We start from the raw sequence: 26029 nt of genomic DNA, 5'->3' as shown, positions 1-26029 counted from the left end.
AATGTGACGTGTTGGAGCTTTTCTCCACCACTTTGGGTCCATGACCTTTGCAGGCTCCATGCAGAACAAACACGGTGACTTTGCCATTGCACCCATTCCACAATTATACATGCACTTTAATGTTTTAAGGTCACCTGCAAGATGCCACTGAACTTGAAAGTCTCCCCTTCCATCTAGACGTAGTACCTCTCCCTGGTTAGTCTGTCTATCAATCAGCTCCGGAATATTAGTTCGATGGAACACCCAATATAGAATCTCATGATCTTCTTTCTTTACCTGCAACACAAAATAAATGAGACTTAAGTAGATCTGAACATCAAGGCTTTATCTTACGGCTTGCTTGAGAATATCGCTTACCTCAAACGCACCAAGCCACCATATGTTAGATTCTGATTGAACACTAAAATATAAAGGATCATCACTGGGACACTTTGAGAGGGCTCTATTCATTAAACTAATAGTAACACGCTCTAGCTTTTTCTCTTTAACAAGCTCACACTCATCCAGTTTTAACACAAAATGTAATAGTCCACGTGACTCTTCAAATGTGATGTTGTAAAACTCCACCATTCTCTTCTGTAGTATCCGCAGGTCCATAAAAATATTGTTGAACTCATCATATGCCATGTTCGCTCCATGGCCACTGTAAGTTGCTTTAATATGAAAGGGCTGTCCAAGATAGTCTCCCTGTGCCTCGTTAAGCTGAAGCCTCTCTTTCCAAACACTTGAGGCTGATGGTAGAAGTTTGGATTTTATACCCTTCCTAACAAAGATGGATGAGACAGACTTTTGGATAGCCAAATATCCTCTTTTGCTTACACCAAGTGAATCAAGTGTGCCTTGTATCTCTTTTGCAGGCACTGAGTTCTCTGAAATAAAGCGGTCCACTACATTTCTTTGTAGAACCTTAAACTTCTTGTCATGTACTATATCTGCTGCCAGGCTTCTACTTATAAGTGGCTTCAATCTCTTTCCTATATTGGCTTTGGGGTCAATGTTTTCCTTGTCAGGATAGATTGAATCTCTACATGAAGACAATGCATAAGTAAATAACAGAAAATTTGCTTCACTAACACTATTTAGGCACATGAAAACAATGCATAACAAGAAAAAACAAAGAGATTACTTAACTAAGACAATGTAGCCAACCAAGAAGCATCACCTTAATGCTCGGATTCTTTTCTTGAGACCTCCTGATGCAACCTGCAATGTTTCAAGATTGCGCAATTTCTTCTTTCGGATACGACCACCCAAGATGGTGTCCTTCATTTGACAACTTCGCACCTTTCCTTTCAGTTCTTGTACCTCTGTTTTATGTTGCAAAATGGTAACCTGATCTGTAGAATGTAAATGTGAAAGGCGAACAATCTCACATTGTTGAGCTTGGAGAATGCTCTTGTAAGTTTCAGCTTCTCTTGTAAGTGATTTACAATAACCCAGAAGGCCGTTTTCTCCATCACCAGCAAAGGTCAATAAGCTTGTAGGATTGACAAACGGTGGAGACGCATTAGTTATTGGATTCTTAGGGTAGAGAGAGCCTCTCGTCCAGATATCTATGTGTTTAGCTCCTTGAGCTCTGAGCGTGTCTATGGAGGTGGGAGGTATATGTGTGTTTGTTTTACTGCGCTTAATCAATGGTTGGTACTCATTGTCCAAATCAATGTGAAGGTGATATTTGGCTCGTTTCTGGGTAACATTTGTGCCATTTGAGGAGTGTGCCATTAGCCAAATGTGCAGGTTTAATGGAAAGTGAATAGCGGCTGCGGATTCGTCCCTCCATGTTAGCCTCATTCCCTCCGTATTGACGTTGTTCATTCAATGCAACTGAAAAGAGGATTATCCCTCAATCACTACGAACGAATGTTCAGAGGAGTAAGGAATCTACTTAAAGTACACTTTTTGAAGTTTTACTATGAAAGACCCAGCTCTTTTATTTGCCATTTTTTCTAGAGAGAGAGTGCAAAAAATACATTTTCTTAGAAGGCCCTCCAAATGACCTCCGAAATTTCCTAATGCTTGCATGCATTTACAGATAGTGATTGGGCTGGTTGTTATGATACACGAGTGTCCACTAGTGGCAATTGCTTTCTTCTTGGTGGATCATGCATATCATGGTTGAGTAAGAAGAAGCAAATTGTGGCCACATCCAGTTGTGAGGCTGAGTATAGGGCAGCATTCACGGCTACAATGGAGTGTGTATGGCTCAGAAGTCTCTTGATGGATCTATGCATGAAGCCACATGAGTCTACGACCATTTTCATTGACAGTCAGAGTGCATTGGCAGTTGCGAGGAATCCAGTGTTTCATGCTTGCACAAAACACATTGAGGTGCATTATCACTATGTCAGAGAGCGGCTACATGCAGGAGATATTGATTTGGCGTATGTACCTACACAAGACAATGTGGCAGACTTGTTAAGGTGGAGTCATCCGGGTCGGAAGGATTGGCCAAAACACATGGGAACCGGCGCCCTAAGGGTTAGAACATGTCTTTCGAGAAATCAAGGGATGTTGAACCCACTACCTTTGAATTCACATGCTATGAATCTTCCAATAGAGCTAGCACTCGTTGACAATGTAGAGGTCTCTTGCTGATACCAAAGTATCACAAATCCTTAAACACAGATAGCCAACCCAATGATCACCCATGTGCTAGGTTACTCTAGTGAACTAAAGGAAGAAAGAACGAGTATGAGTGAGTATTTTCACTATCTTAAATGATTATATCTCTGACACAAAGCAAATTAAATGGATTTTCAACTCTACTCAAATCTCATTGCAATATAACAAGAATCTCACATTAATGTCAATACAAGAGATGTAATAGACCCCACTAGGGCATGAGGTAACAAGAACTTGGCAGGTCCTTGAAAAACAATATCAATACAAACTGCAATCAGATACCCTCTCTATGAATGTCCACATGCCCTACATGCTCTACCAGATGCTAGGTGCAAGTAGCCTTCCTCCTCAATGATTAGGTGCAATTAGCCTTCCTCCTTAATGATTAGAAGTTAAACTATGACCGCAAGTCAATCTCAACCATTTCATCAACCAAATGACCCTCAAATGCAACCAAACGTACCAGAATTGCCAATCATATGGTTTCAGAATGACAAAACATCAGTCCTTCACAAAAACCATATTCAATTTTACCCATTATTGTAGTAGGTCAAAATCGAGTTAAGGTATATCCCATAGCTTAGGAATGTCAAGCTTTACCTAACAAAACTGACGTCGTTCATCAAACTAGGACCTTAAAATCAAGATACAACACCAAATATCTCGTAGGGGGTTTTGAGAAACATCGCAAAAGATTTACATCAATGTGAAGGGCCTTCACCTAGCAATGTGTAGCAAATGCTTGGACTCAAAATGCAATATCATATAAAGAGATACACATAGCTCAAGAGTCGCACACTCAGTATAAACTTATCTCCTAAAAAACTTAAAGATGGGTTACAAAAATGGCCTTTACTACTTTGATAAAGTTTGAAATTTGATCCTTGACTGTGCAAGTAAAGTAATGAAAATTATGATAACTATGGCTTGAAATCTTGCAACCCCAACTAATTAATTAATGGCTCACGTTGCTATCAAAAGAATAGAACTTACAAGTCAAAAGCAAAAAATTGAAGTAATTAATATTATATAACTAGAGTGCATCGTTAGCCGCATTTGTATTGAATTGAAGTGAATCCGAGGGTAAGAGAAAACAAGAACCTAGAAGAAAAAATGAGAGAGAGAGAGAGAGAGAGAGAGAGAGAGAGAGAGAGAGAGCTTGCGCTTTGTTTGCCACAAATCCTATTACCTTGAGTTGACATAATCCTATTTTGACAACTCCACGATTTTCATGTCCCAATGTTGATATGTCTAAATATGTTCTTACCTTTTAGATTGTATTAATTCTTTGATGCAATCTCACTCTATTGTCTGCATTCTTGTCATTTGTGTGGGTATGGTTGTGTCATTTGAAGATTCAACAAGAGACTTTGTCAAAAGAGAAGCCTTCACCTCACTTGCTGATCTGAAATGTCTCTCATGGGCAGGAGGTCAGACAATATTCATCTTGGTGGTGATACACCAATCACATAAATCTTGTAGTATCATTTTTCCATACTTTTGAGAACCTTCTCATGTCTTGTATTCTTGCCAAATCCTTTTCCATGACTACACTGGCATAGATGCCAAACATTAATATATAAGCAGTTGTACAACCGCCTTTATCGAGCACTCAATCGAAGCAACGTTCTCCTAATGTCACATTGTTATGTGTATTACAAGAGGCATCTGATAATATCCAAAAAAAATGGTATGCTTTTCATTAGCTCCTCTGTCTACTTTAAAAGTCCTACTTTACTAAGGAAATCCACCAAAGAATTATAATGGCCTAAGATAGTTTCTAAGTTATGGTCCTACCGTATGGACTTGAAATGTCATCATGCCTCCTCAACCTCGCCTACATGAGTACACGCGGAGAACAAACTGGTAAAAATCGCATCATTTGGCTTGAGCACTGAATCTAGCATGCTCTAAAAATAATCGAAAGCCAAGAAAAGTTGCTATGTAGAGCATAGCCAAAAATTATCGCACTCTAGGTAACAACATTTCTTACTGGCAACCGTTGCAATAGCATGTGAGCATCCTCTAGACTCCCGCACTTCGAGGTGGAAGCATAGGTGATTGCAATTAGAGACAAGCCTTTCCTTCACATTTAGCAAAAATAGCACAGGTTGACCATATCCTACAATCATTCGAAGAGATGACAGGTTAGAGAGGATCCCCATCAAAAACTTCTCGTGCTATCGTGACGGCCCCATATTTGACATAGATATAGATCAAAACACCATCAAGCATGGTATCTTGCTCCGATAGCCTCTGGCTAGCAATCTTATCGTGAATTAAGAAATCATACATGTAAAGGTCTTGCGTAAGGCCGCAAGCCTTCGAGGTGGAATCATAGGTGATTCCAATTAGAGAGAGGCATTCCCTTCACATCTGGTAAAATCAAATCAGAGCTAGGCTTGCCACAACCATGCTAAGTATATATTGTAATCAGTATGGTCTAAAAAGCATAACCCATTGCCTTTAACCCCTCATCACACCCCGCTTGTCTATGGCTGACTTGTGTTTTGAATATTGCTTGTTCTCTAGATTTTACTAACTAAAAATCAAGAAAATAGATTGTGTTTGAAGATCTCGTATAAGGCCACAAGCTTTCAAGGTGGAAGCGTACGTGATTGAAATTAGAGACAAGCCTTTCCTTCGCATCTAGTAAAAACAACCCAAAGCTTTCTTGCCACAAGCAGGTTGGATATATCTTTGGAATCAATCTGGTTAGAAAAGAAAGAACCATTCCTTTTAACTGCTCATCATGCTTTGCTTGTCTATGCTTGACTTGTGTTCCAAATATTTCTTGTTGCTTGGATTTTGTTAGTCAAAAACTGAGAAAATGAATTGTGTTTGAAGATCTCATATAAGGCCACAAGCCTTTGAGGTGGAAGCATAGGTGAGTGCAATTAAAGAGAGAAAATTTTCCTCAAAGGGTGTTACAATTTTTTAGAGAAATAGAGAGAGAGAGAGAGAGAGAGAGAGAGAGAGAGAGAGAGAGAGAGAGAGAGAGATTTTTCATCAAAGCATGTTAGATTGTTTTACCTCAAAGCATGAACATGTGGGATACCGATCGTCGTGGTTCAGAGGTGCACCTCATAAAATCGGATACTGATCGTAGTTCTTCAGAGGGGTACCTCGCAGAAAACCACAGGGAGGGTTAGAGTCTTGTCAAGCTCAATGTTTGTGATCATACAAGATGTCAATGTTATTAATTGTTTGTTGTTCCATTTTTATGTTTCAAAGAAAAGAAAACATGCAAGTCTCCTGCAAGTCTCCTTGCATGGGGGAGTTTGCACAATCCTCCCCAATTTTTATAATACGAGGGAACGTGCCATTCCCACGACAGCGTGCAATTTTCAGTGCGTTATTAACTATGTTCTCAGTGTCAAGAATAAAAAAATGATACTGCTTACTCACCTCACAATTGAATGTCTATCATCGATGCACTTCTTTACATCAACAATGCTGGACATCTTTTGCACTTAGCCTGCTACAAGAGATGACATGTCGTGGAGGATGTCCTTCAAGAAGTTTTGTGCTATTGTGAGGAACCAGATTTGGTATACATAATGATCAAACTACCGCCAAGCATGACATAGTACTCCCAACAACCCTTGACTAGCAATCACATCGTGAATTCTAGTACCCATGTGAAAGTCTTCCATAAGGCCACAAGCCTTCAAGGTGTAAGCATAGGTGAATGTATTTGGAGAAAGAGGTCCTGCAAAAACAATCAAGAGATTTCTTGCGACAGGCATATTAGCACCCAATACGTTGCAGGTGATGACATTCCAGAGAGAATGCCAATCAAGAACTTTTCATCTTTTTATGCTTTCGTGACAGTACCACACATATCAACCAAGCATGGCCAAGCATGACATCCTTCACCAACGGCGCCATACCAGGTATCTTCTCATTGATTTTGTCACCCATGTCAATGGCTTGCATAAGGCCATGGGACTTAAAGATGCAAGCATAGATAATGCATTTGGAGAAAAGCCTTCCGTTTGCATCTACTTCCTGAGCTACCCTAGTACAATGAAGTTGGGCATATCCATCAATCAATGTGTTTGAGGTGATGACATTCCGCAGGGAAAGCTCATCAAGATTTTTTTTTTCTTTCATGAGGGAACCACATTTGACATACTAAGTAAACCAAAGCACAGCCAATATTTTTTCACCACCAATCCACTATCAACAATCTCAATGTGAGAAACCCTCCCTTTGCATTTGTTTAAAGCAACCTAGGGCCATAAGAGCACTCCAAGAGACTTTGTATGGCAAGCATCGCTCACTTCGCCTCTCGTAAAAGGAGACCTTTTTTTTTTTGCCATATACATGTTGCACATATCTTGCAATCAACAGCCCCTACCTAGCAATCACATCATGAATTTTGATACCCATGTGCCAAGCACATCTTTTTTCAATAAACTTTGACTGACAATATAATTGTGAATTTTTGTGCCCATATCAACATCTTTCTTAGAGGCACATGCCTTCAAGATGCGTGCATAGGTCATCGCATCTGGAGAGAGGACCTCGCTTCACATCTGTTGTGGGACAAATGCTGCAATCAATGCATTTCAAGAGGCCATGCTCTGAGATAGGAAATTGAAAAAGGCCTAGAGCTTTCTGGCCCTACTCCTATTTTGCGTATCCTGCGAGCAGTGCATTCCAAGAGACGTCGTTTCAAGTGATCCTTACCCCAAGGATTCAAGTGATCCTTACCCAAGGATATAGAGAGAGATTGATTTGCATTTGCTAATAATAGCCTACAGCTTTGTGGCCCTACTCTTATTGTGCACATTTCACAATTGGTGCATTCCAAGAGACAACATTCCGGACATGAACGTAAGTAGTTCTTGTGCTTTCTCAAGCATGCTGCATCTGGCATATATATTGACCAAGGCAGTGCTCACCGAGTGGAGAGATGGCCTCGCTTTGCATCTGTTCAAAACAGCCCATGACTTTTTTCCATCTTTGCATCTTTCAAATTGCGAAGTGCCTTCAAGATGCAAGCCTAGGTGATTGCATCTAGAGAGATGTGCTCGTTTCATGTAGAGAGTTGCGCTCGCTTTGCATCACCTCAAAATATTCTAGAGCTTGCTTGTTCCTCTGATGTTCGGCACATCCCGCAATCAATGCATTCCAAGAGGCGAGATTCCGGACAAAAAACTCCTCAAGCGCTTTTTGCGCTTTCTCAAGCGCATCACATTTGGCATATATATTGACCACGGCACTGCCAAGTATGGCATATTTTTTCTTTTCAACTGCCTTTGACCAACAATATAATCGTGAATTTTTGTGCCCATACCAACATCTTGCGTAGAGCCAGATGCCTTCAAGATGCATATGTAGGTGATTGCATCTGGAGAAGGCTTTCAAAGTTTTTGCAGGTCTTTGCTTCGAATCTTGTGAAAGGAACCCAAAGCTTCCTTGCCACAGCCATGCTAAGCATATCCTGCAATCAACACCACATTCGGCATACATACGGAGAATACATACTTTTATCCATGTCAATGTCTTGTAAAAGGGTATATTCAACCCGTGTTGCAATATCTCTGCCAGAATTGAGCACCATCCTTGATACACTCAATGACTTCGTGTCTGAGGAAATGATATCGCCAATGTTGATGCCAACATAGTTATCATTGAGATGCCAACATAGCTGTCTTGGCCGATATATATGCCAACTGTGGTGTGCCCACCAAAGGTTGGCCCTGTTCTAGAGAGGGAGCTCCTTTGTGCTTTCTCTCACCCAGGGGAAGGCTCGTACCAGGTATCTTCTCATTGATTTTGTCACCCATGGCAATGGCTTGCATAAGTCCATTGGCCTTCAAGATGCAAGCATAGATAATGCATTTGGAGAAAAGCCTTCCGTTTGCATCTGCTTCCTGAGCTACCCTAGCACAATGAAGTTGGGCATATCCAGCAATCAATGCGTTTGAGGTGATGACATTTCGCAGGGAAAGCCCATCAAGATTTTTTCTTTCTTTCATGAGGGAACCACATTTGACATAGAAGTAGACCAAAGCAGAGCCAAGTACAATATTTTTTCACCACCAATCCGCTATCAACAATCTCAATGTGAGAAACCCTCTCTTTGCATTTGTTTAAAGCAACCTAGGGCCATAAGAGCACTCCAAGAGACTTTGTATGGCGAGCATCCCTCACTTCGCCTCTCGTAAAAGAAGACCATGTTTTTTTTGCCATATCCATGTTGCACATATCTTGCAATCAACAGCCCCTGCGTAGCAATCACATCATGAATTTTGATACCCATGTGCCAAGCACATCTTTTTCCAATAAACTTTGACTGACAATATAATTGTGAATTTTTGTGCCCATATCAACATTTTTTTTGTCATATCAACCTTCCATGGAGAGCTTCCCACATGCACAAAAAACACTTATTCTTGCAATCCAGACTATGTCCCCACACCGTGAGATTTGTCAATAAAAAACGATGGAGAGGCTCAAACCATACATATATCTTGCCGAGCTCTTCAAGTGATGCAGGGCCGCATGGTAGAAGTCTCATTGCAGGTTGTCGACAAGGAACTTCAATGTATATTTCTATCCAACCAAAGAAACCTACCTTCCAGGATAGGGCTTTGTGCCAGAGAGGGGTGGCATGCCGCACAATAGGTTTGTGAACCCAAAAAAACTCAACTTCCCATCACTATGTCTAATCCAATCATGTAGAACTACGTGTGCTAGTACAGACGAAGGAATGCCAAGCTCCTACCCAAAAAAACATATTGAAAATGAAACAGAATCCTTGATTTAGACTGCTTATAGTGATTGCCTTAATTGTATAGGAGTCTCACACGACTGCTTGAATCTTTAAAGCTACAACAGAAACTTAGCTCACCCTCCATCTGCTTACGAATTTATGCTTATGTGTGTGGATGTGGTGTGTAAGTGAATTCTACAGAATGGCACTCAAGACCTTAATGGCTTCAAAAAATTAAAATTCATCACACATAGTGGAAACTCTAACAATTGCATGCAAGCGAGGCTATAGATAGAGTAAACAGTCATTTGACTTCCATTGTCATGAGGCTTTCCATGTCCTGCTCCCTTATCCTTCACTTGTCGATTTTAAATGTTTCGAAAGGTTATCTAATTTTCTAAGATCATGTGGACCTAATGGGAATGTCTTTAGTATATATGCATGATGAGCTGACAGTGATAGCATCTTGTGGATCAGTAGCTACTGCAATTCGATTACTTGCTCTTGACGATACAGGTGAGTTTTGAGCTTTCCAAAAATCATCTATGTATCTTCACACACACATACATGGACTTCCATAATATTGTGGTCAAACTTAGGTTGATCAACGAGTTTCACCCGCACAAGATCCTCAATCACTACCACCCTATTAGCTTCCCTTTCAAAAATCTGATACGATGTGCGGGCTTGCCTCTCCCAATTTTTGAGAGCCTCTAGCTAGGTAACACTGCAGGCTGCTGCACAAAACTCTTCAAAGTCCATCTTCTTGAACCGCAATGCATCTATCTGTTGAATTAAGCATATATCCATATGAGAATGCAACTCCTCTGTGTATCATGACTAACTACACACGTACAAAGGTAGAGCACATACCGCCACAATCATATCAAACATTTGGGACTCCTTCATTGCCTTTGTGGCATGTTTTGTCAATGCCTGGGTACACATGGCAAGCAAAAAGCTAGTCACCAAACTTGCAAATCGTAGCTGAATTGAAATAACAATAACGCTCTGTCAAAAGTCTGAGGAATACTGATTTGCAATTTTCCAACGATAATCGACCATTCTCTGAGGGCTTCAAAAGAAGAAACTGGGCCCAAAGATAAAATAAATCATCCTCTGGCAAAGTTTTTGCAAGTGCCTGCAGCATTATGAAATATCAAAACACTTGAACCCTCAACTGAGTACTTAATCACCAGAAAAATGCTTTGAGGAATTATATACATACATTAGCTTTACATCTGACTCTCACACAAAAGTATCCTAGAAAGTAAGAAACAGTGTAAGTATTTTGATATGTTATATTGCATGTTCTAATGAGGCTTTGATGTTAAGCATCAGCATTCACCCTTAACTTTCCCTATAAGGCAACGCATCACAAAAATTCCACAAGATTTCCATTAACCCTCACAAAGAAGAGGTGCTTATTAGAGAACCAAGCCATAGGCCCCTGTAGTAACAAAAAAGTCATTCATAAATATCTTGAATCACAGTCAGACAAAGAATATAGACTTACCTTTAATGTTGCTCGCCTTAGGGAGGATGATCTGAGGTACAGCTTGACCTGTCGATAATATTCTGCTCCCCAGGTATCCAAGGACCATCGCACGTGAGTCGTGATGCAAGGTGAGACTAGATTAAAGAGTAGACAAGGTGGAGGTAGCCATAGGCAAATAGAGCCAGAGGACCCTCAATTTGCACCTGGATTCTGCATGGAGCCGCATGCCTTCAAGATGCCTGTGTAGGTGACTCCTCGCTTTTTTTTGCTTCCGTTAAAAAAAGCTTGCGAATGCCAACCACGCAGACGAACGTGCTTCCAGATTTACGATTTTGCCTTCTACGCTAACGAAGTAAAAAATGGAAAATTTTATGAACTGATATCACAATGTTCAAGAAGTTGTTCGTGCTAGCCTAGCAACTAGCACCAATGGACGGGGATGAGAGGAAACACTAAATACTAATGCAAAGACCTATCCTACCTTAATCAACACCCAAATGATTTAAGGAAGGTAGTGGCTCATTAGATGCTTAAGAACATCCCCACAATCAATCAAACAATGGTTAAAACATGGTTAAGCTAATGATGCTGATTACTCGAACTTGTTAGGATAAGGAGGTATTGATCCGTCGAAGGCTTCTATACTAATCACACAAGGTGCAGTTTCACATAGAGGGTTAAGAGACATAGGACATAACCCGTCTTTCAGGCACAAATGGAAGCACAACACACACATAATTGATTGGTAAGGCAAAAGCCCTCCATCCATAGCAACAGCTCGCAGGCCTGCAAACGAATACTTTGTAAAAGCATTGTAGGACCCTACAAAAACACTAATTTATGAAAACCACTTGTGGTGTATCATATATTAGTCCTCGAAAACATCCTATATGGTTCTTAACATCTTTGCCACACAAATAAAATTGAATGTCAATGGTCTTCTATTGATTATTTTGAACATACTGCCACAAAGATCACATGGTCATCAAGGCATATATAACATGCACACACCATCCTGTCAAGATATGGTTCAACAAAGAAACCAACCTCCTACCATAATAAATGTTAAGATGCCAAAAAAGAGCTTGCATTGAGCTTACCAACCAATACCAAAGACCCGCAGAAAGTTAGCATTCTAGTGTGGAATTCCACAAACAGCCGCAATCAAAATCAGAGCAGTCGTTCAACCTATTGCAATAAGATCTCTGAAGCTTGTTTTTCCACAGACACTTCAATCTCACACACCACAATTTAGATAGAAAAGCATGGCAAGGCACCATGATTGCCATTGGAACTTCTTTAATTCATAATCGTCACCTATTTATAACATCTGTCACGATTGGCATTTAAGAAACATTTTAGAAACTTTATGCTTGAGGCCAAGCAGGAAGCAGCGGAAGAAAGATATCGGTGCTCTTGAATATAGGATGTACATGACCAGTAATGGGAAAGAGGTACTTCAGAGTGTCGAAAGAATAGTGACGGTAGCTTTTGCTTGCATTTCACACGCTGTCACAGCCTAGCTCATAATGTCACGACACTCTGAAATCTGTTGAAACTCATTATACATGGTCATGAAAAGGCCAGACATGTGAAACTTCAATCTTTACATACAGTGAGTGTCATGTCATGAATGATTCTCCGCAGCCGCATTGTCCCTTTGAATTTGGATTGATAAATACAAACTCAGACCTGCCATCAGAAAGTTGTCCATACATCAATATTGAAAAATCACAAGACCTAAACTCTAGAAGTAAACCCTCTCTCTTACTTCAGTCTATCTTCCACGAAGTCCATCTTTGTCCCGATAACATGCAACAATGCCTTTGGGTCAATGAGGACCTTCACACCTTGGTCTTCCACCAGTTCATCAAACTTTCCTTGCTCATCTGCAGTCAGTCACAAAAAATAAGCCCTGATTCATTAACGAAAGATGTAGAGGCAACTGTGTCATTGATGAAGGTTGTGAACGGTTAACAAGAAGGATCACAAAACAAGAGCTTTAGACACCTGGACAATCATGAATGAACAAACGATGTTTACAGAAGCATACCAAATCAAGCTAAAACAAAACAAAAAAGACTCTCCAATCAAATATGACCATAACTGACGAAGTATGCGAGCATTCACGAGCATTTGACAGAACAATTATCACACATGGACTAGACATTTTCAGTTTGTGTTAACTTCTGACCCACGGCTTCATCAAGTATCAGCATAACAGCATAAGTTACACAGAAATATTGACAGACTTTTTTTCCACCCCTCAATATACTCGAACATACACACAAAGCTGCAATAAGCCAAACAAAGCGAGAGTATACAACTCCTCAATGATGATAGATTGAGGGGATCCCTGATCCCAGCTATAAAACCTACTCCTAATGTCCCAAAGGTCAGCGCTCTTGCAATAGTTCCACTCTCCCCTGAAAGTGGGAAATTGACGATAGTGCTCCTCTAAGATTTTACCCAATTTATTCCTCTGAGACGCTTTAATATGCGCCATTCCCAAGTGACTGATCATTGGTGGACACCAACTGCCCCCCCCCCAAGGGTACTACCCATAACCATAGCGCATAATCCGTTCTCATGAATTGCAGGATCAAAGAATCAGAGCATAATCAGTTATCTCATGAATAGCAAAATCAAAGAATAAAAGTGCTTCACTCGAAAGAGAGGAGATGGAGAGAATGAGCTCAAAACAATGCAAATCATACCAACAAGGCCATGCGAATATGAATACAATATTGGAAGCAGGAGTACAAGGAGGTGCATAACCCTGTAATTGCTATGGGCTGCTTAATAGAGAAGGAAATATAAGACACAACATGTGGGTGACCCATGACCTAGAATGATCAGCCAAGGCTCATTATTAGAATGGGCAAAACAAAAGATGCCCAGTGTGGACAATTGACTCAGCCCAGGTAGTTCTTCACCAGGATAGACCCCGAAAAGTCTATAAGTCCTTCTGTCCCCTTCTTTGTAATTCTTGTGACCCTCCATCGAAGTCAATTGATCATATGCATTAGGTTGTAAAAGTGTTCTGCCCTCGTGCCGAAAGTCCAGCTGAAGGTTGGAGGCATTTCTCTTGCATGCATACCAACGATCCCACCTTGGTGGAATCCATAAGCGTATCCCTGTATGTCAGGCATCATGTCATACATCCCTCCCATAAAGCCAAGCCTCCCTTCTCCATATGGGCCAAAAGCACCTGCTCCATAAGGATTGAATGCCCCTACAGGCATACTAACTGTGTCACAAATGATGATGTGGCAGTACGAAAACCCGGATTTTACGTTGTTATGCTGGCATGGCAGAGCAGTACGGATATCCCACGTTTTGCGCTGACAGATGCTGACGTGGCAGGCTGTACGAATTTCCGCATTTTTCGCTGGTAGCTTTTGGGCCAAGAAGCTTTTGACTTTTAAGCTTTCCATGTACTTACTTTTAAATTTAAAGGCCACGGGCCTATAAATATGTACTCAGGGGTACTTTCTCTTGCAGATTTTGCCAGAGAGCAATGAGCAGAGAGGACACTCGGATTCATACTTTGCTCAAGGATAAATATAAAAATAATTACCGAAAGGGGCGCCAAATTTTGGGACCAATACCTCTAGGCACGGAACTACGACAGGCCATGTTGACTCTAGTTGAACTATGACGAGTTTTGTGAAGTGTTTTAAGTGATTCTCTCGTGTGTCGTGCCAGATTTCCAACTTGGGGTGTCCAAGTTTGTAACAGTGGTATCAAAGCTCGGTTGATTTTCCTTTCACCGGGAAATCCGATCCTTTTACCGCGACACAAATGAATTCAGGCGACGAATCCCGCAAGAATCAAAGGAACCCGCCCGACAACTCCGGATCGGGACAAAGTACGGAAAATCCTAATGGACAACAATTGGATCCTGACGATTCAGAACAAGAGTACGGGCCACCTGTCACAAGGCGGTCACCACGTGCCAATAGAAAAGAACAGATTGAACAGACTTTTAACACTTCAATAACAACTGAATTGAAAGAGAGAGACGACAAGCAACACGGAGTGGCGGAATTCCACCCCAGAGAGTATTGGCCCCAAACCTTGGCGCCCCCCTTTCGGTATTTCTTTATATTGCATCAACACAGTACAAGCCGGTACTCCAGACTCTGCACCTTCTCCATGAAGCATGCTAGAGAATGAGCCCTAGCCTCATATTTAAAGGCCCTTGGCCTGAAAAGCAGTTATAGTGAAAAGTCTTCAAAACTCAAAAGCTTCTGGTCCAAAAAGCAATGCCAAAAGCTGCCAACGTAATTTACGGAAATCCATACAGCCTGCCACATCATCAACCAACGCAAAACGCGGAATTCCGTACAGCATGCCACGTCATCATGTCAGAGCAATTTTTGGAAATCTACCACGTCATCAATTTTTGTGTGTGTCTGGATCCTGCTTTATTTTCTTCCTTTATGTCACTTGGGGCCCCATCGGACGGGGTCCCCATAAGTTGGTAGGACTTCTTCTGTTACTTGTTCTTCTTAGGGTTTAGGCCCCTCGGCCACATCTGTAAGTTGGCTCCATTCTTTAGGCTTTGACACGTCAGCAGTTTGTTACATCTCCCCTTCTTGAAAGAGAGTAATCGTTTGCGATTACAGCATATCTGCAAAACAACTCAAGTTAGCTCAAAAATTTCCGAGAGACAATCTGTTTGCTCTTTTTATTAAGGAGTTAGCTTCTCCTTTCGGTTGTTTTGATCAAGGAGTTAGCTTCTCCTTTCTGCTCTTTTGATCAAGGAGTTAGCTTCTCCTTTCGTCCAGATCGGAACTCTTGATATTACGGCGTAGTAAAATTAGCCATCACACCCAGACCGTATTGATCTTCCACGGGTGTCTTGATGCACTAAAAAATTACATACCCAGGCAATCTCATCCAATTAGGAATATTCAGTAATTGGCACATCACAATGCAACACAAATGCTCACATATGCATGTTACAAGACATAGAAACATAAAGCCGCCGATGAACACTCCCCCCGCAAATAACCATCCAGGTCCGAGCCATGAGCTGTTCAACGACTCCCTCATCACTCCTCCCGCAAATAACCTAAAAAGGTCCGGGCCATGAGATATAGAGGCCTTTTACAACCAAATGCCCCAGACCGCAGCCTACGTCGTTTGGAGGTGCTGAGAGTAACCACTACTCAGACTTCTTAATACTCCCCCCGTAAATAACCATGCAGGTCCGGGCCATGAGTAACAACAATACTCCCCCCGTAAATAACCACAAGGGTCCGGGCCATGAGTAAAAACAACACTTTTCAATCATTCAATACTCCCCCCCCCCCCCCCAAATAACCACAAGGGTCCGGGCCATGAGTATGAACAAGCATTCTCAAACATCTTTTCTCACTACTCCACCCGGGAGTAAAATCACCAATCATTGAAACCAGTATGTCCCCACGATTTTCAAAAAATCATGGAAGGATAGTATCTCATTGGAAGCGAAAATTAAGGGAAGGCAAAGCATGGCCTGCGTTCAATGGAAAAAAAACAAAACTGCAGCATTGGGGGACAGCGTTCGTCGCTAGCAGCCTGGAGGGCGAAGGGCCTGGTGCGCCCACAAACACCTACACCCAGCTCCTACGCATACGTTGCATGTCATCATAAAGTTATTTTTTTATATTGCACGACGCAGCCGGTAGACACCATGAAGGTGTTGGTGTGATGGATAGCAAAGAGTGCTGTGGGTCGCCCATCATCACCTGTACAGATCAAACCCATCATGAGTAAAAGTTTTACTCTGGATTGCAGACGACATCTGGGAAGATTGTGTAAAGATGGCATCTGCGAAGATTCGAGCGATTACAATTGGAAACCTACGAGTATGTATTTGAAACCAGTATTAAAACCAGAGTCAATTCAAATTGGCACTAAGATAGGTTCAAAACAGATACCATCCATTTCAAACAAAGCTTCAAACAATACTTTCTCAAACAAAGTTCAAAAGTATCTAACTATGGAACAACTAGAGAGTTCATTCAAGGTTTTGTTCCGCCAACCGAACTTTGAGGACGATTGGCTTGCCCTTCTGCATCACGGTGATGGTTCGGTTCCGAACTTGGAGAGTCGCATCGTTCTTGTCATGCCAAGGCATGCCTAATAGAACGTCACAATTGCCCAACTTCATAATGTGGAAATCGGCTTTTCCATGATAATCTTGGATAGTCACTGGAAGAGCACCAATGAGTGGTACCACTTTTTGAGTTTGCCCTGTGGCTAGCTCAGCTTCAATTTCTCCACCCTCTGCATCATAATCAAAGTCCATCTGCTTCAAGAATTGTGGATGGATGAAGTTCTTTGTAGCTCCTGGGTCAAAGAAAATTAGGGGTTTAAAACCGTTGACTTTGCCATATGCTCGACACAATTCATTTGTACTTTCAAGGCGTATGCCATAGATGTCAAGTACTAATCCAATGGCCGGTTTAGCTCGTTTGGCTGGAGATGGTCCTAGGTTTTTGTCAACCGTCGACGCGGGAGTCGGCTCCGCAGATTTGTCAATGCATTGGGGACAACCAAAATAGTTGTCATGTTTGAAAGCATCCAAAACATCAGCCTTCTTATAGAAAGGTGTCTCGTTGTTGAGGTGTCAAACGAGGCCTTTGTGGTTGACTTTCACGAGACTCTCGAGAATTTGTTCGTTGTTGCAGAGAGTTGTGGTTAGTGGCGGAGATTCTTTTGTGATAAACTCTAACTTTCCCTTCATCAGTTTGCAGCCGACCGCGGCATGGTCCATGAGTTCTTGCATGGTAGAGACTTGCTTGGATAGACAACATTCCTGCAATGGTGATGATAGTCCAATGGCGTATCGCTCAGACTCGGCCTCCAAGGGAATAGATCTAAAAAAAGACACCGGAAGATACACGTCGAGAAACCTTTGGTTATATTCATCCATGGTTTCGGTGGCAAGCATTTTCAGTTGCCCCACTCTGCCAAAATCCGGACTTCAAAAATTGCACTCGTGTAACTACATGCAAAAACTTTCTTGAAAGCTTGTCAGGTCCTTGGAGCATGTTGTTGGGTCGCGATTGAACTCCACCATTGCATAGCATTATCTCTGAGAAATCCCGCTGCTCGAGAAATCTTGGATTCTTCTATATAGTTCCCCAAAGCATAGATGTTGTCGAATTGCTGTAGGAACTACAATGCTTTCTTGCGATTTTCACCCTGGAAAAAGTGAAAAATTTGACTGTCGTGCCACCATCTTTGAAATCTTTGGGTTGGTTAGGCGCAAATCCCGGGTATGGATAATAAGGGTATCCATATGGGCTCCAACCATTGTACCCTGGTGACGGTGGTGGTGGAGGTGGGGGCAATGGCAGTGACAAAGGCGGTGGCAAAGGCGGTTGCACTGGATCAGGGTTAGATGGCTGCACCATATTCCTGAAGCCTCCACCGATTAGAACAGACGGTTGAGAAGGTTGCCGATTGGAAGCTCTCGTACTTTCTGGTGCCGAAGGAGGAGGTACCACCTGGGGCATCAAAGGGGTAACATGTAGTTCAAAAATTGTTGAAAACTTTGCAGCATCGGAAGATTCTGCTGAGGATGCCGCGAAAGAATGTCGGGAGTTCGTTGAGCAGGAACTGCAAATATTCTGTTGAATCAATGAATTCCAAGTATTGGGTTCTTAATTGGCTTATGCCCTGTAAGACACTGCGATGAAGACGGGAGCGGAGCATGCCCGATGCGCAATGAAGTAAGGGTGGGAGTGGCTAATAAGTCCGGGTTGGAGGGCAAAGATACCTCAAATAAAATTCCAAAAGCTCTGGCTGCTCTTTTGTAGGACCGCTATGCTTTCAGAAAAGTACACGCCTAATGCTCTGATATCACTGTCACAAGGCGGGCACCACGTGCCAATAGAAAAGAACAAACTGAACAGACTTTTAACACTTCAATAACAACTGAGCTGAAAGAGAGACGACACGCGACACGGAGTGGCGGAATTCCACCCCAGAGAGTACTGGCCCCAAACCTTGGCACCCCTTTCGGTATTTCTTTATATTGCATCAACACAGTACAAGCCAATACTCCAGACTCTGCACCTTCTCCAGGAAGCATGCCAGAGAATGAGCCCTAGCCTCATATTTAAAGGCCCTTGGCCTGAAAAGCAGTTATAGTGAAAAGCCTTCAAAACTCAAAAGCTTCTGGTCCAAAAAGCAATGCCAAAAGCTACAAGCGTAATTTACGAAAATTCGTACAGCCTGCCACGTCATCAACCAACGCAACACACGGAATTCTTTACAACATGCCACGTCATCATGTCAGCGCAATTTTTGAAAATCTGCCACGTCATCAATTTTTGTGTGTGTCTGGATCCCGCTTTATTTTCTTCCTCTATGTCACTTGGGGCCCCATCGAACGGAGTCCCCATAAGTTGGTAGGACTTCTTCTATTACTTGTTCTTCTTAGGGTTTAGGCCCCTCGGCCACATCTGTAAGTTGGCTCCATTCTTTAGGCTTTGACACGTCAGCAGTTTGTTACACCACCACGGCCTATGGAGTATGAACGAATGGAGATGCAACATCAACATCGGTTTGACGCTTGTGCTAAGCAGCTGCTCCAGTATTCGAAGGATCCCCTAGTATACAAAATGACGTGGCAAGCTGTACGGATTTCTACGTTTTTCACTGGCAGCTTTTGGGCCAAGAAGCTTTTGAGTTTTAAGCTTTTCATTACTTGCTTTTGAGTTTGAAGGCCATGGGCCTATAAATATGTACTCAGGGGTACTTTTGTAAGGTGCAGCGGAGGTGAATGTTGAACTTTGCTCAAGATGAATACTTCGAACTGTGCTCAAGGGTTCCTTTTACTTACGGAAGGGAGAGCCTTCCGTTCCTTTAGTGAGAGAGTGCAATGGACACAAACAAAGTGATGAACACTGTGAATGAAGGTGCTGAGACTGAGAGATAGAGAGAGAAGAATACGACACCAGCATGTTGTCAAACCCTCCTCCGAAGGCCCCACTCTCTATGGCGAGAGCGGTCTACTTATGATTGCACAAATCTTTACAATGCTTGGACTTGCCGACGATGTCGACAACGATGAGGACGACAACGAGACGGGCTGAAATCTGAAGATGCTAAGGGCTGAAATCTGCAAATCTTTATCTGCTGAATTCTGACTTTATGTCCATGACGACGATGCGACGACGAAGCACTGAAAACGCAGATGCTGAAATCTGCGTTTTTCGGCTGAATCTATAAACTTTGCGGAATCTGACCGTGCGGCGAGGATCTGCTACGGGAAGGTGAGATCTGCGAGGTTCAAGGGTTCTACTGCGGAAACTGATTGCCGAAAACTGAAAACGCTGAGTCTAGGGCTGATTCCGTCGCGAAGATCTGCAAAAATGCTAAGGTGGATCTGCAAACCAAAAACGCTAGGGGCTGAAATCTGTCTTTGCTGAGGAAGTTGCTGCTAGGGCTGATCTGTTGTCACTGGGGAATCTGCTAACGCTAGGGCTGATCTGTTGTGTCTTGTGATCGTCGAGGCTGATCTGCCATGCAAAAACGCCAAGGCTGTCTTGTGGGTGCAAAACGCTAGCCTTGCTGCTGTGTTGCAGAAACGCTAGGCCTTGCTAGGGGGGTCCTGCTGAGAAGGTGTCTGTTGAACCGAAGCTCCTGCTGCCTCTTCTGCCCGAAAGTGCTAGCGCTAGGTTTTCTTATATACAACCTTAGCAAAATTGCCCTACCCAGTTCCCAACAAAAGTCACTTAAAAATAATAAGTGAAAAATGTCAAAAATAGGGAAAATAGGTCTATGCACTGTAAAAATGCTCCTGATGGGTTTTGATGCAAATCTGATGATCATGCTGTGTGCAACTAGAGGATATGCATCTACTCTAAGTGTCTAGGTATGCACGGTGAAACCGGCTCGTAGGGCGGTAGGCGTTGGCTTTCACCCGAAATTCTTTACTTTAGACACACACAGACTACTTTCTTGTAACGGGGATTAACACCTAAGTACACACACGGCTCGAGAGCTAGAATGCTCCGAGCAGACGCCGACAACTTGCAGGCCCCAAAATTGGCGCCCCTTTCGGTATTTCTTTATTCTTTAACAGAGGGAATAAAACCTATGATCTCCTACGAGCTGCCCCGCACAATCTAGGCTAAGAAACACCTGTTCTGGCCCGATTTCGACAGCATAACTGTACTAGGACACTTCACAATTAGTATCCCCACGCAATAGATGACTTTCCCGACGCATACGGACACTTTGCAAAACCTGGCAAGAATCTGCAGCACGCTGAATTCTCTGTTTTCTGCCCCGAAAATGCGCCAGATCACTCGCGTCCCCGAACCTCCTGAGGGTATTAGGGTCTGTTTAGGGCCGAAACCCTAAACCTGCAAAAATACACAGCAGGCTGTAGTTCCCTGTTTTGAGCTCCGTTTCGCGTGTAGGTCGCATCTGTAGCAAGACCTCGAGCTCCTGCACCTGTAGGGCTACTTGCCCTTTGAATCGGACAAGATTTCTCACGTGAAACCTCTCCGAATTCACATGTACCTGCGGGGGATTAGCCGCTAGCTAATCTAGTACCTGTGCAAGAGGCTCTTGCCTCGGCGATCACGCACGAACCCACATAACTGTACATTGATCAAATGAAAAGCCCACTAGAGGGGCATAACATACTGCTCATAGGGGGGAGAGAGAGCAGTGCATAGCGTGCAGGGCATCACTCCTGGCACCGCACTGTACATAAGGGGGAAAGTAAGCACTCCATAGCTCTTAACCTGTGGCAGATTGCAAATGAAGCCCCTTCCCTGCATAAAATTCAGCGCCCTTTTTTCTGCATGAGACAGGTTCATGAAAAATTGCCACTTGGCGCATTTACAAGCATTTGTCCGTTTCGGGTTTGACGCCTAAAATCTCTCGATTGGTCGCCCAGTTGACTTCGCGGCAGAGTTGTAAAGTGTTCCCCTAGTCATACCGGAGATAATGACGCGAACACATTTCGCGGCCCAAAATAGCAGTTCCCTAAATTTTAGGAAATGATTCCGTTGGGCTCCCTGTGGTCATCTGACCATCTATCCTCATTGGGACCGCATCCAAAAATGCAATGTGGCCCAACTGTCGGATACTTTCTGTTGGTAGTCACACCTTAACTTTAGGCCTTTATTGAGTTCACTTCCTAGTATTCACCAACTTGCTAAGTGCGACGGGGGGACCTTATATGATCTTGCTCTGAGCCTAGACATCCTCTTACCATACGAATTCCAGTGCCGACCACTACCCATCTGCGAGTGAAACTACCGTTCACATTGGCCATACAATGTCCGACCGTTTGCTACTTCAAGAAGAGGGTCTCAAAAAATAAAACAAAACCCCTTGGGAGGAAACCAACAACTAAAGTTAGCAGTTGCCACGTCCTCGTGACATAGTTAACAATTGCCACGTCCCCGTGACATACCCCCCTCTTGAAATCGCAAACGTCCTCGATTGCATACCATAAATACACGCCACTGATGATCTTGTGCTATCAACACTCTTTTATCATCGCATGTATCTGCAAGAAAGGTCATAACACATAGATACAAATGACTTAATGAGGCCTTCATACTTTTGTCATTTCCATCTATTACACTGAATTCATATGTACATTTGATGTACTAGCTCTATCATTACCCCTCCTTTGCACACGTTGGGTTGGGGCATTAGTAGGCTGGAACCCAAAGGCTTCAAGGTAAAGCTACACTACATTTGGTGACTCTAACAGTTCATGCTCTTCCATCCACTTTGCATCCATAGGCGGATAGTTCTTGAACTTCACCAAATAGCGTTTTGCAACTTGTCCTTTAACTTTTCTGTCCTTATGTAGCAAAACTTGCTTAGGTACCAGGATCTCATCAAGTTCCTCAACTTCTGGCTGATCCTCATCTGGCATATCTTCTGGCACATCACCCACGAAGGGTCTTAGAAGACTCACGTGAAACGCATTATGAATCTTCCACACATGAGGCAATTTCAGCCTATAAGCCACGTCGCTAATCTTGTCAAGCACTTGAAAAGGCCCATAGTAACACATGCTGAGCTTAGGAAACAGTCGTTCCTTGCCCTTCATCTTCTTTAACCTTGCCTTTTCGAACCTTAACAAAACCCAATCACTAGGTGATAACAACAATTCACGACAGTGACGATCAGCAGCCTTTTTCTGCTTTGCCTGAGTCTTCTCCAAGGTGACTTTAATTTTCTTATACATCTCATCCATGTTCTCAACATATCGATCTGCCTCAAAGATCTTGTCCTTTGGATGCAGAATGGGAGGAACCTTTTTGCCGCCTTCAACAATCTCAAAAGGTGCTTTGCCAGTAGACGAATGCATCGTATTATTGTACGCATACTCAAGCATAGGCAAATACTGTTCCCACTTGCTCTTATTATCTAACACATAGCATTTCAGCAGATCTAAGACACTAGAATTAGCCTCTTCTGGCTGTCCATCAGTTTGTGGATGAAACGAAGACAAGAACTTGAGCGCAGTGCCCATGTTCTCAAACAATCCTCTCTAGAACAAACTAGTCATGCGAGGATCACGATCACTGATAATCGATTGTGGCATACCATGGTACTTAAAACACATTGTACATGAACAAGCGTGCCATCTGATCAGATTTTATCTTCTTCCTGACAAGGATAAAATGGGCCTGCTTGCTGAACCTGCAGATAATGGCCCATATACCATCATTCTCTGTTGGCGTCCTTGGAAGATCAAAGATAAAGTCCATAGCAATGCTTTCCCATGGCTTATCCAGAATCGGTAGTGGTTGTAATAACCCTGGTGCCTTTTGCCAATCAAACTTGACCTTTTGGCAAACTATGCATGCTCGCACAAAGGCATCCACATCTCTCCTCAAGGTAGGCCAATAGAAGAATGTTTCTACTGCTTTAACTGTCGCATCAATGCCACGATGCCCTGCATACGGTGGGACATGACTCTCTTCCATGACCTTATGTCGCAAAGGCCTAGTGACACAAAGTCTGCCATGCATCATCATAAAACCATCTCTGAGGAGGTAGTGCTCGTGAGGTTGCCCCTCTTGTAACTGTTCAAAGATCCTTGCAAAATCTTCATCAGCAGTATACTGTTCCTTCATGTCATCTAGCTCATGATGATAAGGAATTGACACAGCTGAAATTTGTGGCTTTCTTGATAACGCATCAGCCACAACATTCTTCTTGCCTTCCACATGCATAATCTAGAAGTGGAACATGGAAATAATGTTTGCCCATCGCATATGCTTTTCGGATAACTTTGACTGTGTCAAGAAGTATCGCAAGGTCTGATGATCTGTTTGGACAACAAAATCAGCACCTAAGAGGTAGTGCTTCCAACTAGAAAGCGCATGAATCACGGCCAAGAGCTCTTTCTCATAGACTTGCATAGTCCTCTCTGGCCCTTGCAAAATTCGGCTTTCATAAACTACTACCCGTCCATCTTGCATTAGCACTGCTCCGATGCTACTGCCACACGCGTCACACTGGACCACAAATGACTTCCTGAGATCTGGCAAAACAATAACTGGATCTGAAGTCAACTTTTCCTTTAAGAGACTAAAAGCTGAAATCTCTTTTTGGGTCCATCTGAAAGTGACCTCTTTCTTTTGCAAAGCGTGAAGAGGCGATGCTATCTCTGCAAAATTTCTGATAAACCTTCTATAGTAGGAACACAATCCCAAGAAGCTTCTGACATCGTGCACAGTCTTCAAGTCTGGCCATGTCTTGATAGCTTCGACCTTTGCGGGATCCATTCTAACACCATCCTTTGAGACTATGTGGCCAAGAAAGTGGATCTCTTCGAGAAGAATTCACTTTTCTTAGGATTGACAAGTAACCTGTGACTACGCAGCTCTTCGAACACAATGGTCAAGTGAGGCCTATGCTCCTCTTCATTCTTCGAATATAACACTATCATGTCATCGAAGAACGTCCCAACAAACTGTTGATGCAAGCAGAAAATCCGGTCCATCATTCTGTTGAACGTGACAGGAGCATTTGTTAGCCCAAACGGCATCACTAGAAACTCATAAAGACCAAATGTCGTTCTAAATGTAGTCTTGTGCACATCCTCTGGCCTTATACGAATCTGATGGTACCCACTCTTAAGGTCAATCCTGTTGAAAGTTGCAGCACCCTCTAAACGATCGAGAATATCATCAATTCTAGGAATAGGAAACCTATTCTTGATGGTATTCTTATTCAAAGCACGATAATCAATACACATGCGCCATGAGCCATCGTTCTTTTGCACTAGGAGCACTGGGGAGAAGAAGGGTGAAGAACTAGGCTGAATCAGCCCCTTCTCTAAACACTCCTCAACCTGGCCCATAATCTCTTTCTGCTGCGCCGCACTAACCCTGTAGGGAGGTCTATTTGGTGGGCTACACCCTGGCACTAAATCTATCTGATGGTCCTCAGGTCTCTCTGGCGGCAATTGCGGCGGTAATGAATCAGAAAACACAGTCACTAAACTTTTGCAAAAATGCTGACCTTTCTTTATCTAACATAGATAAATTTGACTGATCACTATCTGAGACATCACGTGCAAAAATCAAGTACACAGAAAGATGATTCTTTATTACAGAAGTGATAGCAGAAGCAGATACAATAGGGACTGACTCTCCTCCCCTATGTTGTACAGTGATCTTTTTGTTGTAGGCATCCAAGACTCCATGCACTCGAAACATCCACGGGATCCCCAACAAGGCATCACAACCTTCCAGCGGCATGATGTAGAACTCTTCTGTGTCCACATACGACAGAATATGCAGTCGCAATTTTCCAATGATGGGAGTAACACACTCTGAGTGGCCAAGACATGCCAACCTTGTCTTTGCTGTGTACCCCATCTCTTCACCTCTGATGCCCAGCTTCATAGCTAACTCTGGTGAGATAAAGTTGGCTTTGGCACCTGGATCAAAGAAGATGAGTGCCGTCTGATCCCTACCTTTACCCCATGCCCTGCATAACTCACTAGCATCTGTGTTGGACCTGTCACCCACCATGTCTGGCAGTAAACCTGCCATGGGTTTAGGCTTCTTGCCTTTCTGGTCTTCTTTATCCTTTGAGTCAGCTGGTCTTTTCCTTCGTGGACAATTGATAGCAAAGTGACCAGGCTGCTCGCATATAACGCATTTATTCTCAGCCATTAGGACCTT

At 42.8% G+C, this 26029-nt stretch overlaps 2 protein-coding genes across 2 annotated transcripts in view; both read right to left on the bottom strand.

Annotated features, from left to right (window-relative positions):
• Nucleotides 1-9207: 9207 nt before the first annotated feature.
• On the bottom strand, nt 9208-11904 carry LOC147418280 (CDPK-related protein kinase-like). The gene is made up of 7 exons (XM_086507091.1): nt 11895-11904; nt 10866-11038; nt 10383-10490; nt 10223-10285; nt 10076-10135; nt 9968-10018; nt 9208-9357 (listed from the first exon to the last, which is right to left on the bottom strand). Exons 1-7 carry the CDS (start codon nt 11902-11904, stop codon nt 9208-9210), a joined length of 615 nt encoding a protein of 204 aa, XP_086363217.1.
• A 199-nt stretch (nt 11905-12103) lies between these two features.
• The window catches only part of LOC147418279 (iron-sulfur assembly protein IscA-like 1, mitochondrial), a 38917-nt gene continuing 24991 nt past the window's right edge, over nt 12104-26029 (bottom strand). The window contains exons 3-4 of the mRNA XM_086507212.1: nt 12619-12736; nt 12104-12539 (exon numbers count right to left, since the gene is read on the bottom strand). Of these exons, the coding sequence (XP_086363338.1) occupies nt 12470-12539; nt 12619-12736 (188 nt within the window). The 3' untranslated portion in view covers nt 12104-12469. The remainder of the gene's footprint in view (nt 12540-12618; nt 12737-26029) is intronic.

Source organism: Adiantum capillus-veneris, chromosome 30 (genome assembly GCF_014529385.1).
Source record: "Adiantum capillus-veneris isolate H3 chromosome 30, ASM1452938v2, whole genome shotgun sequence".
NCBI classification, from domain to species: domain Eukaryota; kingdom Viridiplantae; phylum Streptophyta; class Polypodiopsida; order Polypodiales; family Pteridaceae; genus Adiantum; species Adiantum capillus-veneris.
The sequence above is the reverse complement of the archived record's forward strand: the minus strand, read 5'-3'. Positions and strand labels throughout refer to the sequence as shown.

What these genes read in the sequence shown, in the direction of transcription:
- LOC147418280 (XM_086507091.1), bottom strand. An exon ending in TAAGGCGAGCAACATTAAAG is followed by an intron (nt 10,491 to 10,865) that starts GTAAGTCTATAT and finishes ATAATGCTGCAG; the next exon opens with GCACTTGCAAAAACTTTGCC. An exon ending in TTTGTGCAGCAGCCTGCAGT is followed by an intron (nt 10,019 to 10,075) that starts GTTACCTAGCTA and finishes ACATCGTATCAG; the next exon opens with ATTTTTGAAAGGGAAGCTAA.